Source organism: Gossypium hirsutum, chromosome A02, assembly GCF_007990345.1.
Source record: "Gossypium hirsutum isolate 1008001.06 chromosome A02, Gossypium_hirsutum_v2.1, whole genome shotgun sequence".
Classification (NCBI taxonomy): Eukaryota; Viridiplantae; Streptophyta; class Magnoliopsida; order Malvales; family Malvaceae; genus Gossypium; species Gossypium hirsutum.
In genome coordinates this window covers 3,206,834-3,220,031 of record NC_053425.1, presented here as the reverse complement: position 1 = coordinate 3,220,031, position 13,198 = coordinate 3,206,834, and the positions used below count along the sequence as shown (strand labels likewise).

The following is a 13,198-nucleotide window of genomic DNA, read 5'->3' as shown; positions in this document are numbered from 1 at the left end:
TTATCCCCAAAATTTTATATTTATCCAAAGAAAAATTGGTTTTGAGTTACTTTTTATAATTTGAAATTTTGGTATTATTAAAAATGTAATATTATTGGCTTAAGATAATTTTGGTATTAAAACACTTATTCACTTCTCCTGCTCATGATTAACATATATTTAAATATTCATGATTAATCATTTACAAGCATTGAACTGAATAACTAATTCGATAACTAAATCTTTTCGACCTAACTAGCTAATTCATCAGAATAAATTTGAAAGAAAACCTATACACATAAACACAACCAAACTTGAATCGGAGTACTTTAAGTTCCAAAGCTTCGATATTTGTCAACACAGCTAAAGCCTCGTTTACAAATATATAATGACAACATAGGGGTTTGTTTACAAAATAATGATAAAGAGTTTAATATTTTAGACTATTTTAATAAATTGCCGACAATTTAATGGAACAGTAGGTAAAGGTTTTTGTTAGTACCCAAAGATTAAGATTCAAACCCCATTGTTATTATCTCAAGTTAAATTTTATTATTAGTGTCTCTACTATGCATAAGTTATGAATTTAGTCCTTTTACCTTAATTTGGTCATTTTTAAATATTGTACTTTTTGGATTTTAAAATTTTAGTCGTGAACAAATTATAGTTATTAAATTCATTAAGTTACATTATTTTATTTTCAAATTTTGATGCAGCAAATATATTGTCACATATATAATGCCATGCCATTGTTCTTTCCACATATTACTCAAAAAAAATAGTTAATAAATTAAACGTTTGTCATTTTTATTAAGACTGAAATTGTGAAATTTGAAAAAAAGAGTGACAAAGAATGATCTAGTTGGAGAACATAGATTAAATCTACAATTTTATGCATAATACATAACTGACAACAGAATTTAACCAAATAGATTTATTTGTTATCATTTAGTTAGGACTAAATTTGATAAATTAGACAAGTACAAAGACTAAAATTGATTAAATTAAAATATAAATACTAAATCTACAAGGGCCTAATAAGCAAATTTTGACATATTATCTCCTCTCCTTATTTGTAAGTTGTAATATATGCACGCAAAAGAGTTGTAAATATCTAAGGAATTCTAAAGGAGTAGGTAGGGATTTGGATTCCCCTTAAAATTGAAAAAAAAAATGTATGTTTTGGTCTCTTTCAAATATTGATGACTTTAATTTAAGTGATTTTAATATGAATTTGTAGTTTTGATTTTAAAAATTATATATATTTTTTATATTCTAAAAAGTTTATATATATTGATTGAGTCTTAACTCGATTTATATGAGTATTGTTGCCAATATAAGAGGACGTGGGTTCAAGTGCACTGAAGCGCATTATCCTCTTATTTATGGGTTGGGAAGGAATTATGGGTACTTCTAGACATTATGTCAAAAAGAACAGTAATGATCAAAATCTATAATGAGATTATTCAAAAAAAAGTTTATATCTTTGTACTACCTTTAATATAAAAAGTTTATGTCTCCCGCTAAACATTTTCATATCATATACTTGAATCCAATCATTATTTATCAATTAGGTAACGATGTTGTGATACGTTTATTTAAAGTCATTATTGACATGCCATCTTAAGTTTGAATCTAAATCAAATTGGATCTTAACACGTATTCAAACCATATAACTATATCTCTTACATTTATTATTTTATTAAAAAAAGTAGAATAACTTATTTGTCCTTCCAACTTTATAAAAAAATATTTTAGTCCTTCATTTAAAATTTTACCTCTTTTAGCTATTGAGCTTGCATTATTTGTTAAGTTATTGTATGTTAACTTTATTGATATGGCATCCATGTGTATGCCACATCAACAATTAATTTTTTAAAAATTAAAAAATATTTTATATGTTTTTATAATTTTTTAATATTGTTAATATTTTTTTGAATTTTTAAATATTAAAATTTAATTATTTACTGATGTGACCACGCAATAATACACGTATATGTCACATCAATAAAGTTAACAATAAATAAAAATAAATAATAACTAAAATAACTTTTTCTAAAGTTGAAGGGCTAATAAATCATTATACCTAAAAAATTCTAAACCAAATCTAAAACATAGACACAACACATCATTTAGCATCATTAAGGATGGAATAAGTGGGGATTTCAATTCCGCTATAGTACATAGACACAACACACCATTTAGCATCATTAAGGATGGAATAAGTGGGGATTTCAATTCCGCTATAGTAAGGAGAATCCATACATTATTGAAGCTTCTAAGACAATGAAATCAGAAAAAAATTATTAAGATGGTAGGAAATAGAAAAACTGATTTACTGGATCCCATCCAGATGACATCATCTTAATCTTGATTATTTGAGGAGTATTTATTTTTCATAAGTGTGAGCAAAGGAACATTGCATTAAGTGGACTCAACCGACACAATAAAAAGAACGTGCAAAATTAAAAGACATGCAGCAAAAATATCTTCTTTAACGTAAATAATGTTCACTAAAAGTAAACAGAAACGGTAAATAATTAAATTAAGTAAGTTTTTCAATAATTTATTATTCAAAAATAAAAACATGCAGCAAAGGAACATTCCTTTTGTCGGTTTAAGGTTTATTCCACTCCATAAATAAAGAAATAAATTTTTATTTTTCAGCAGTTTAATGTTGTAAGAAATTTTAAAAATATTACCCTTTGTACTGTGAGAAAACTTCAAAGCTCCCTTCTTTTTATTTTCCAATGCCTTGTTCATGAATAATAAAAAAAATACAAAAATTAAAAAAAATATGATGTAAATATTTCCTTTTTTTACCCTTTTTTACAGCTTGGATTTACCTTTTGTGTCGAAATCAATCAGCTTTTTAAGTGGTATTTCAAAAGATCAGAATCTTTTACAGCAGTAAAAAAAAAGTAAGTTCTCTTCTTTATGAATTTGATTATTTCTTGTGAATTTTTCCTTTTTCCTTTTTTTGTTTATGCATTTTGAATTCCTTTTTTATTATTTAGGAAAAAAAAAACTTAATGAATTCATGAAAGACTTATTAAGGTCTAAGAGGGAGGCTAAGGGATCATTGTAGTTAGTATCTTATCGGTCCTAAATTTGTATCAATTAATCTATATTTTGTTTTGGTTAAAGTTTCGGTGTGTTTTGGTTCATTTCGGTCAATATCAATTTAAACCGGTACGTACTAGCTCGTATCAGTTCGGACAAATTTTTTATATTTTAAACTGAATTTTTAAAATTTTTACCTTAATTATTTCAATTTTTTATAATTCCATTTAAAAATTGGTAATTATTAAATTAAGTTATTAAACTTAATTAATAATTTTATATTTTATATTTACATATAAATATATAATATATAATTTATTAAGAAACTAACAATTATACTATAGATATATAGATAGAAAAAATATTTAAATGTATATATATATAATTATCAAGAAACTAAATATTAGGTTATAAATATATATGTGTGTAAAAATATTTTAAAATATCGATAAATCTAAAATGGACAAGGACCAAGATAAAAACAATATATCCTCCTGTTTAAGGGGTTGGAGAGCAGATATGATAAGAATCTATAATGATATTAATGTTCAAAAAAAATTTACATCACATATATGAGATTTAAACCACAATAACAACAACAACAATAAAATGTGCATCAATTTGTCCAAATACATAAAATATAAAGATATAATGATTTATTTAGCCCTCCAACTTAAAAAAAAAATTAATCTAACCCACTATTTAAATTTTCAACTCTTTTAACTATTGTACTTGCGTTTTTTTTTATAAAATCACTTCGAAAAGGATGGAAAAGGTTAACAAACATTGACTTTGTTAACGTGGACATACACATGGACTACCATATGAATGTCACATCAATAATTAATTATTTTCTGAAAAATATAGTTAATAAAATTATTTTAAAAACTTGCAAAAAATAAAAAAGATTTATAATTTTTTTAAAAATTAATTAATCGTTGATGTAACATCCACATGGCAGTCCACGTGTATGTCTATATCGGTAAAGTTAATGCTCATTAATTTTTCCATTTGCTTTGGAGTGATTTGATTAAAAAAATGCAAGTTCAAGGATTAAAAGAGACAAAAAAATAAATAAAGGGCTAAATTGAATTTTTTTTAAATTAAAGGGTTAAATAAAACATTATGCTTGATATGAAATAAAAAAGTAAATGAAATTATGGGTTAACAAGAAGGGTTGGAATGCTTTTTTTTTATGTTTAAAATTTGGGTAAACTTTAAAAATAGTCTCTCTCTTTTTTAGTTTGCCTCAAATTACATTTTAGTTATTTATGTTTGAAATGTTACATTTTAGTCACTTACATTATCGTTTTGTTACAAAGTGATCACTCTATCATTAAATTTCATTACCTCCCTAACGGTAGTCTTACGTGGCAGTCCAAATGGGTTTTAAATGCCAACTTGAATGTCTAGTTGTTGGGATGAAAATAGGTTTTTAATTAAATAAGTTTAATTTAGATTGTCATGTAGGACATCCAAGTTGGCATTTAAAATCTATTTAGATGTCACGTAGGACCGCCATTACGCAAGTAAGGGAGCTTAACGGTAGAGTGACCATTTTGTAACAAAATGATAACATAAGTGACTAAAACGTAATATTTCAAACATAAATAACTAAAATATAATCTCGGCTAAACAAGAGTGACTATTTTTACAATTTACCCTTTAAAATTTAGAAAATAAAATACATGCTTTAAATGCTTTCGCTTTCAAGGATTTAAACCTTTAGTTGAAAAGAAAGAAGGCAGAGGTGGATGTTAACTCAAATAAATTAGTATCATTTTCATGCATTGGCTACCTAAATACAAAAAAAGTGGTATCAATGTGATCCAATGGCTAACCTTCATTGCCTGGTGCCCAATGAATTGTAGCCCTTGATCTTGTCTGGGAAATCAATATACCTACTCCTTGATGTGCTACTTGACATTTTTTTGGGGATTAATTTATTAATTTTGTAAGATTCCATTATAAATATTCATTTCTATATATTTGTGTTATTACAAAATGTATGAGTTTAATGTTACAAATAATATTAAAAAATAAAAAAAAATTATTTACCTATAATGCATATAGTTTGAAACTAATTAATTATAATAACACGTGAAATATGTATAATATTAAACGAAAAATCAGATTAAATTTCGAGTAAACCAAAATTTGAAACAGATAAATACATTAAATTGACAATACTGTATGTATTACAATTGTTTATTATGATATTGTCTTTGATTATCATATTGATATAAAAATGTATAAACACGCATTAAAATGAAGTTTTAATTAAGTGATATATTTAAGGTTCAGATCCTACTCTATGCATAATTTTATTGTTTTTTTTAAATAAAAAGATTAAAGTACCTCTAAATAGTATGATTTATTTTAATTACAAAATGATATTTCTGTAATTTTTTTAATTGAGTTGGTAACCTGATTGAAAATAACACTAATTCACTTAGTAAATCACTTAATAAATAGTATAGATAACAATAATAATCCTAATAATATCTAGATAGATATTTTTGTCCAAAAAAAATATAGGTAGATATTTATAAATTTTTAAATAAATTTTTTATTTTTTATTTTTCTCTTTCTCTACTTTTCAATAAAACATTAAAAAGAAAATTAGAAAAACATGGACCACACATGCTACTTACTTCAAGTCTTCATTTAATACATGTTAGGTTAAAATATGCTTATATAGTACTTGTACTTTTTGAAAATTAGGAATTTAGTTATTGTATTTATATTTTTAGAAATTTAGTCATTTTATTTTTTAGATTTTAAATTTTAGGTCCAACTATTAATATTACTAAAATGTTTTTGTTAAATTCGGGTGAATTGCAACATGTTTTTTTAAATTACATGGTTATCGAATAAGTAGTTTTTTATTTCAAAATGTCACAACAATAAATTTAACAAAAAAATAGTTGTGTTATCAGTTGGACCTAAATTTAAAATTTTAAAAGTAAAGAGACTAATTCCTAATTTTCATAAAGTACAGAGACTATAAGCACATTTTAACCAATATGTTATATACCGGAATAAATCCACTTACATTAATAATTATATATCTTGTATAAAAAAGCTTAATAATTTTATATTTTTAATAACTTTTCATATAATAATAACTAAAAAAATAGATAGATATATGAGAGATAGAAGAGAAATTATTCATAAACGTGTCATGACGGATAATATTTTAATAATATAACCGTTAAATTTATTAATATAATTTTATTTTTTATTTACAATAAATTTTGAATCTCGTATCGATTTAAAATATTATATATTTTACTATATAGTTAATAGTTAATTTCTGTTTACATAAATAATTAAGTAATTTTAATTTACTCAGAAATTAATAGTTTATTTTCTCTACGGTTTTAATTAATACATTTATTTTAATTATTTTATTAATATTTTTCATTTATGCTCATAATGAAAGGAAAAAGAAAAAGAAAAATTAGAATACGGTAATATTAAAAGTATAAATGAAAATAAAAATTCTTCAAATGTATAAAATATATCATAATTGCCGATTATGTCTTAGTTCGATTGCTATTGTGGGTCTGAAGGTGCTGAAATACATTAACCTCCTATTTAAGGACTGGTGAGGAATTATGTGTAAAAGTAAAATAAAATTTACCATAATTAGTTAATAAATATATGTATTTAATTACACCAACTCAATTAAAATTAAAAAAACCATTAAATTAATCATTTATTTTTAAAAATAATATCTAACCTTCTTGAATGGTATTTTCTTTTTTTTTAGATAAAGAAAACTAGTCATACTTTTTACCTAAAAGTCCCAATAATTTAAATGCACAATTTCCTAAAAATAATATAAAAATTAAAAGTCCCCAAAATAATATCTTATTACCATATGATTGAATAGGATGTCAATGATTAATATTTATCACTTAAAATAAAAGTACTTTTTTTGGTATGTATTTAACATTGTATTGTACTTTATTTTCATCCTTCCTTGTCATTGAGCTTGTCACAACTTTATTCTTAAAATATATACATAAAAAAAATATTATATTTGTTACCCGTATTTGTATCTCAATAGATTCGGATTTAGAATTACACGAATGCATTCTGTAAGACTAATATAAACGTTAATCGTTTTGTATTTAAAACATTAATTCTCAATTTAACCAATTCATGGTTGAATTTTTCGACACCAATGACAAGTAAATAGCCACATATAGCTAAAATGTGGTAATTTGCTGCTTTTCTTTATCGTTGTAACGCTGGGCTTTATTTGAATGTTGGGTTATTATTGTCTTATAGTCTGCTGTTTTTCTTGGGTAAATTATGTTAGAAGTCAATCAATTATGAAAAATTATAAAATAATCATTTAATTATTTAAATTTATTTATTTTATCACTAATTAACTAACAATAAAATGGAAAAATTAAAAAAATATAATTGGGCGATCAAAAATGATAGTTAAATACTTAGATAGCCATTTTATAATTTTTCATAATTAAAAGATTAAAAAAATATAATTGAATGACTGTTAATACAATTTACCCTTTTTTTTAATGCTGTTCCTACTTTTTATTGATGAGTTTTTGGACTTAGGTGTTAGGGGGGTTTGTTTTGAGATTCATCTAATTGGTGTGGAGTGGTTGGTAGGTTGTATGGTGCTGATCATTTTAGTTATTTTTCTGTTTTTCCATTTTTAATAAATATTTTTTAATGCATTGACGTCCGTGCCTTTTGATTCCACAAATCAAATTTAAAAGGAAATTCATTACAAGTTGGTCTAATGTAGTCGCCACTTCCAAAAAAAAAATAATTATAAATAAAGGATTTTAATTACACCCTAATTTAATAATGGAATCCAGACTTGATTGGTATAAATACTGTTGTTAATATAAGAAGACATGAGTTTGAGTATATTTAAGCATATTATCTTTTTATTTATGAGTTAAGGAATGACTATGATTAATTTTAAGTATTGTACTAAAAAAACAAATAAACCTAATTTCTCGATTGATTTTCGATCGATACCCAGCATAAAAATATTTTGGTTATTTAATTTTTATTGGTATTTAAAAAAGAATTATTTGATTTTAAGAAATGATATCATTAACATCGTATGAAAATTTTCACCATTAAAAATTAATAAATTAAAAAATAAAATGATTGTTTGGCATACATGTTAAGCGGAGAGCGATCGATAGCTGCACCAAACTCCAATGTCACGTGCCTGCTAGTCTCAACAAAGTGAGTCGTAGCATCGTTTACGCACGTGAGTCTCAGCTACCTCTCTTCTTCATCTTATTTATAGGAGCCAAACTCTTTATGGAACTTCAATCAAAACACTTCTCCTTATCACCCTTAGCCACCACCACAACTCTTGGGTTGTTTTTCTTTTTCCTTTTGTTGAAGCTTTAAAAAAAATGCTGACAGTGGAGGAAGTTCGTAAGGCACAACGAGCCGAAGGGCCGGCCACCGTGTTGGCGATCGGTACGTCGACTCCACCCAATTGTGTGGATCAGAGCACGTACCCTGATTACTATTTCCGTATCACAAATAGTGAGCACAAGACTGAGCTGAAAGAGAAATTCAAGCGCATGTGTAAGTTTTCTTTTTAATATCTCTTTTCCTGAGAATATATATATATTTGTTGAAAAAATTTAGCTTATTTCATGAGATTTTAAGGTCATTTTTGGTGTTTCGTACGTCATTTTTGCATGAAATGCGCATGGCTTTGTATCATTTTCATGCAAAAATCTTTAGAAATAAAAAGGTAAAATTTTGTTCATTTCTTATTTGCGACAAATTTCTCAGGGTTAAATTCTGCTGTCAGTCCCCGTGATCTTTGTGGATTTAAAATTTAATTTCTTTACTTTTTTTTAAAGAACTTTAGTTTTTTTACATAAGGTTGTTTGTTAAATTGAATTTTGTGATTTTTAAAAAATAAAATATTTACTCATATTATCAATTTAAATTTATGTGAAAGTCAGGAAAAAAAATAAAAAAATATTGAGTGTAGCACCACGATTCTAACCTTTATTTTTTGATACAATGCGTCCTCCTATACTGGCAACAATATGATGCCAACTGAGTTAAGATTCGATCGGCTTCATTTTGTTTTTCTAGAACATTAAATTCAAGATTTAAAATAAAAACTTTACATAATTAGGTGAAAGTATTATGAAAACTCATGTATTAAGTAAGAGTTAGATTACATTTTTGCTCCCTCTACTAAAATAGACAAATTAGTCATTATATGTTAGATCAAATAACAAATTAGTCTTTTCTGTGAAAAATTTCATTCATTTATACAATTAAAAACTAGTGTGACCAAGGGCGAAGCCAGAACAATTTTTTACAGGGGCCAAATAAAATTTTAAATTTTTATAGTCTATATCTTTATAATTTTTAAAAGATTAAATCGAATTTTTATAATTTTAGGAGGGTAAAGTGCAATTTTACTTTACTAATTTAAAATTTTTAAAAATTTTAGAGGGCCTAAATGGTAATTTTTTATTTTAAGGGGGTCGAGGCCCATGTCAGCCCTCCTAGAATCGCCTCTGAGTGTGATTAATGGAATAATCAAATGGTGACACGTAACATGCCAGGTGTAGCTCATTTTAACCTTCATAGATTAATTTACGCATTTTTTTAAATAAAATCAATTGTTGTATTTGTATATTAATATTATAATACAATAATACATTAATTATTTTTAGATAAACTTTAAGATACTTCATAATGAAAACTGTAAGATGCTTCATAATAATAGTTTAATAAAACAAAACTTTAAAATTATGTTTCATAAAATATACCGCTTGGTTCTCTTCGACCTTATTTATTTATTTATTTTAGAAATATAATATTTTATGTATTATTTTTAGTATATAATAAAATATGTTAATATTATATATATGTAAATATGATATGCTATTATAATAGATTAATTTTTTTCTTAAAATTTGATCTAACGGTGCTAAATTTTTAGTTTTATTCTGGGTATATTTTTATAATATTAAATTGCAAATTTATTAGGAAATATTTTTATGCAAAACCTTAGAAAGTCTTTTTCCTTTCACTTTTTTGTGCCTTTTGTCATTTTCAGTCGGTTTTGAAAAAGATAGATAGAAAAAGGGACAAGAAATATTTATTGCTTTAGGGTTTAGTCCACTAAGAATAAAAATCATGCTTGCATGTAAACTGAACCGGCAGGTCAGCCGGCTACCAACCACAAATTGTAAAAAGTAAAAAGTAAAAAAATAATAATAATAATTTGTTGGGTTAATTTTTAATAATTTCGATGTATTTATATCATATTTATATAATATTTATCTTGGGTTGGTATTTAAATTTTGTAGGCGAAAAATCAATGATCAAAAAGCGTTACATGTATCTAACGGAAGAGATTTTGAAAGAGAACCCCAATGTATGTGAATACATGGCACCATCACTAGATGCAAGACAAGATATGGTGGTAGTTGAGGTACCAAAGCTAGGTAAAGAAGCCGCCACAAAGGCTATTAAGGAATGGGGTCAGCCCAAATCCAAGATCACCCACCTCGTGTTTTGCACCACCAGTGGTGTCGACATGCCCGGTGCCGATTACCAGCTCACTAAGCTTTTGGGCCTTCGCCCGTCGGTTAAGCGTCTCATGATGTATCAACAAGGTTGTTTCGCTGGGGGTACTGTGCTCCGTGTGGCCAAGGACTTGGCTGAGAACAACAAGGGCGCTCGCGTGCTTGTTGTTTGCTCGGAAATCACCGCGGTTACTTTCCGTGGGCCGAGTGATACTCACTTGGATAGTTTAGTTGGCCAAGCGTTGTTCGGTGATGGTGCTGCTGCTGTTATAGTAGGTGCGGATCCATTGCCTGAAATCGAGAAGCCTATGTTTGAACTTGTCTCAGCGGCCCAAACGATCTTGCCAGACAGCGATGGTGCCATTGACGGTCACCTTCGTGAAGTTGGACTTACATTTCACCTTCTCAAGGATGTTCCCGGCCTAATTTCAAAGAACATTGAAAAGAGCCTAGCTGAGGCATTTCAACCTTTGGGCATTTCGGATTGGAACTCGCTCTTTTGGATCGCTCACCCCGGTGGTCCAGCCATATTGGATCAGGTTGAGGCGAAGCTAGCCCTTAAATCCGAAAAACTCCGAGCCACGAGGCACGTGCTTTCAGAATATGGGAACATGTCAAGTGCTTGTGTGCTGTTCATATTGGATGAGATGAGGAAGAAATCAAAGGAAGATGGACTTGGAACCACGGGTGAAGGGCTCGAGTGGGGTGTCCTGTTTGGGTTCGGACCAGGGCTCACTGTTGAGACCGTGGTGCTTCATAGTATCTCTGCTTAAACAAGGTTTTAATGTTCATGTTGGCTAGCCCTGGCTGCACTACAATTTGCTTTGCATTTTTATTTATTTTATTTTCCTTTTTATTAATGAAATTTGGGATTTGTATGGTTATTTGAAAGAGAGTAAAGCTCTCACATATGGTGTTTAACGCCTGTAGAATTTATGTGCCACCTTATATTTTATGATATGGTGTTTAACGCCTGTAGAATTTATGTGCCACCTTATATTTTATGGAAATAATAAATTGCCTTTTTTTTAGGTGAAAGTATTTGAGAGGTGTTCATTAAAATTAATTTAATTTTTCTATTATTAAAAAAAATCAAATAAGATTAAATCGGAATTGATTTAACATGTTGTTTTTTAAAAAATATCATTTATTGTTTTCAAAGTTAATATTTCAAAGTTTTTATTATTTTGTATTTTCAAAATTTTTTTTATACGAGAATAAATATGTTTGTCGAGCCATCTTTTTCAAATTTAAAATATATGTTCCCACATGAATCTCAGCAATAACTTGTTCTTGTCTTACATGTTAATCGTTTTGAACAAAAAAAAAAAACTTTTTGGTAGAAAAGTTGCCTTATGTATAATATCTTTGCTCTCATTAATTACATACAAGTTCATATAACATAAAAAAGTAGATGTCCATGACACGTACATGTGGGATGAACCAAATCCTCATTGACTTTGATGTTTCCATTAAAAAGAGTTTGGGATGTCCTTGTAAATACTCCGTCGGTATGAAAAATTCATAATGTTAGTTGTGTTCTCGATTCTCCAATGAATTGTTGCCAAAAATACCTACAAATTCTCCCAACTCAATTAGGTCATCATGAGTGAGCCTCCGATTATAATGTTAATTTTATTAATTTGAATTTAATTAAATTTTTAATAATATAGGGACTAAATTGGTCCATTTAATAATAGAGGAACTAATTTCATCATATTCCTATAATATAGGAAACCATATTTTATATTACCATGAAATATATGTGGTAATATTGCTTGACAAGTCTCTGTATTATTGGCTTAAGATTTAATTAGTGAATAATTTGCTCTGCATTTAATTTTGAAGCCAATAGAAACGGCAGTAAGGCTGAATGTCAAAAAATGTTAATTTGTCGTGTTTTAAAGTGACTTGAACTTGAGTAAATATTTAATTATTGTGCTTAAAAGAGAAAAAAATTCTAAAAGTAAGAAAGATCATAAAAATTAAAAAAAATATATTTAAAATGTTTAAAATATTATTTAAAAATTAAAGAATTATTAAAAATTTCCAAAGTTTCAAGAAGTTACAAGAATTTCTAAATTCTATAAACAATTCAAAAAATATTAAAAGTATATAAATTATAAAAATAAAAAATAATATTAAATATTTATTAAAAAATAGTAAATATAAAAATTCCAAATTTTTGAAAAAGAGCATGAAAAATTCTATAGAAGAAAATATTTTATTCTTTTCTAAAAAAAGATTTTATTCTTGACAAGCTTTTTCATAAATGGTATCACATAACTTTTAAATTTAATATTTCAATTAAAAAACAAAAAAAAAATCTAAAAGTACAAAAATCATAAAAATTTAAAAAATGAAAAATTATTTAAAATTAGGAAAAATATTTGAAATTATAAAAAAAATTCAAAAAAAAACATTGCCGATATTCCATAAAAAACATTTTTATTTTGTCAAAATTTTGGATAATTTTTCTCTTGTACTAACGAAAATTGAAAGATAGGAGAAACACATTGAAATCAGTTACTGGGTTGGTAGGAATTTTGCCCTGAAAAATTATCGATTTAAGCTTTTTAGAAATA

At 26.5% G+C, this 13,198-nt stretch overlaps 1 protein-coding gene across 1 annotated transcript; it reads left to right on the top strand.

The window, feature by feature from the left end:
• The first annotated feature begins 8,252 nt into the window (after window positions 1-8,252).
• Window positions 8,253-11,654, top strand: LOC107957085 (chalcone synthase 1). The gene is made up of 2 exons (XM_016892510.2): window positions 8,253-8,637; window positions 10,395-11,654. Exons 1-2 carry the CDS (start codon window positions 8,460-8,462, stop codon window positions 11,384-11,386), a joined length of 1,170 nt encoding a protein of 389 aa, XP_016747999.2. The 5' UTR covers window positions 8,253-8,459; the 3' UTR covers window positions 11,387-11,654.
• Window positions 11,655-13,198: the final 1,544 nt, after the last annotated feature.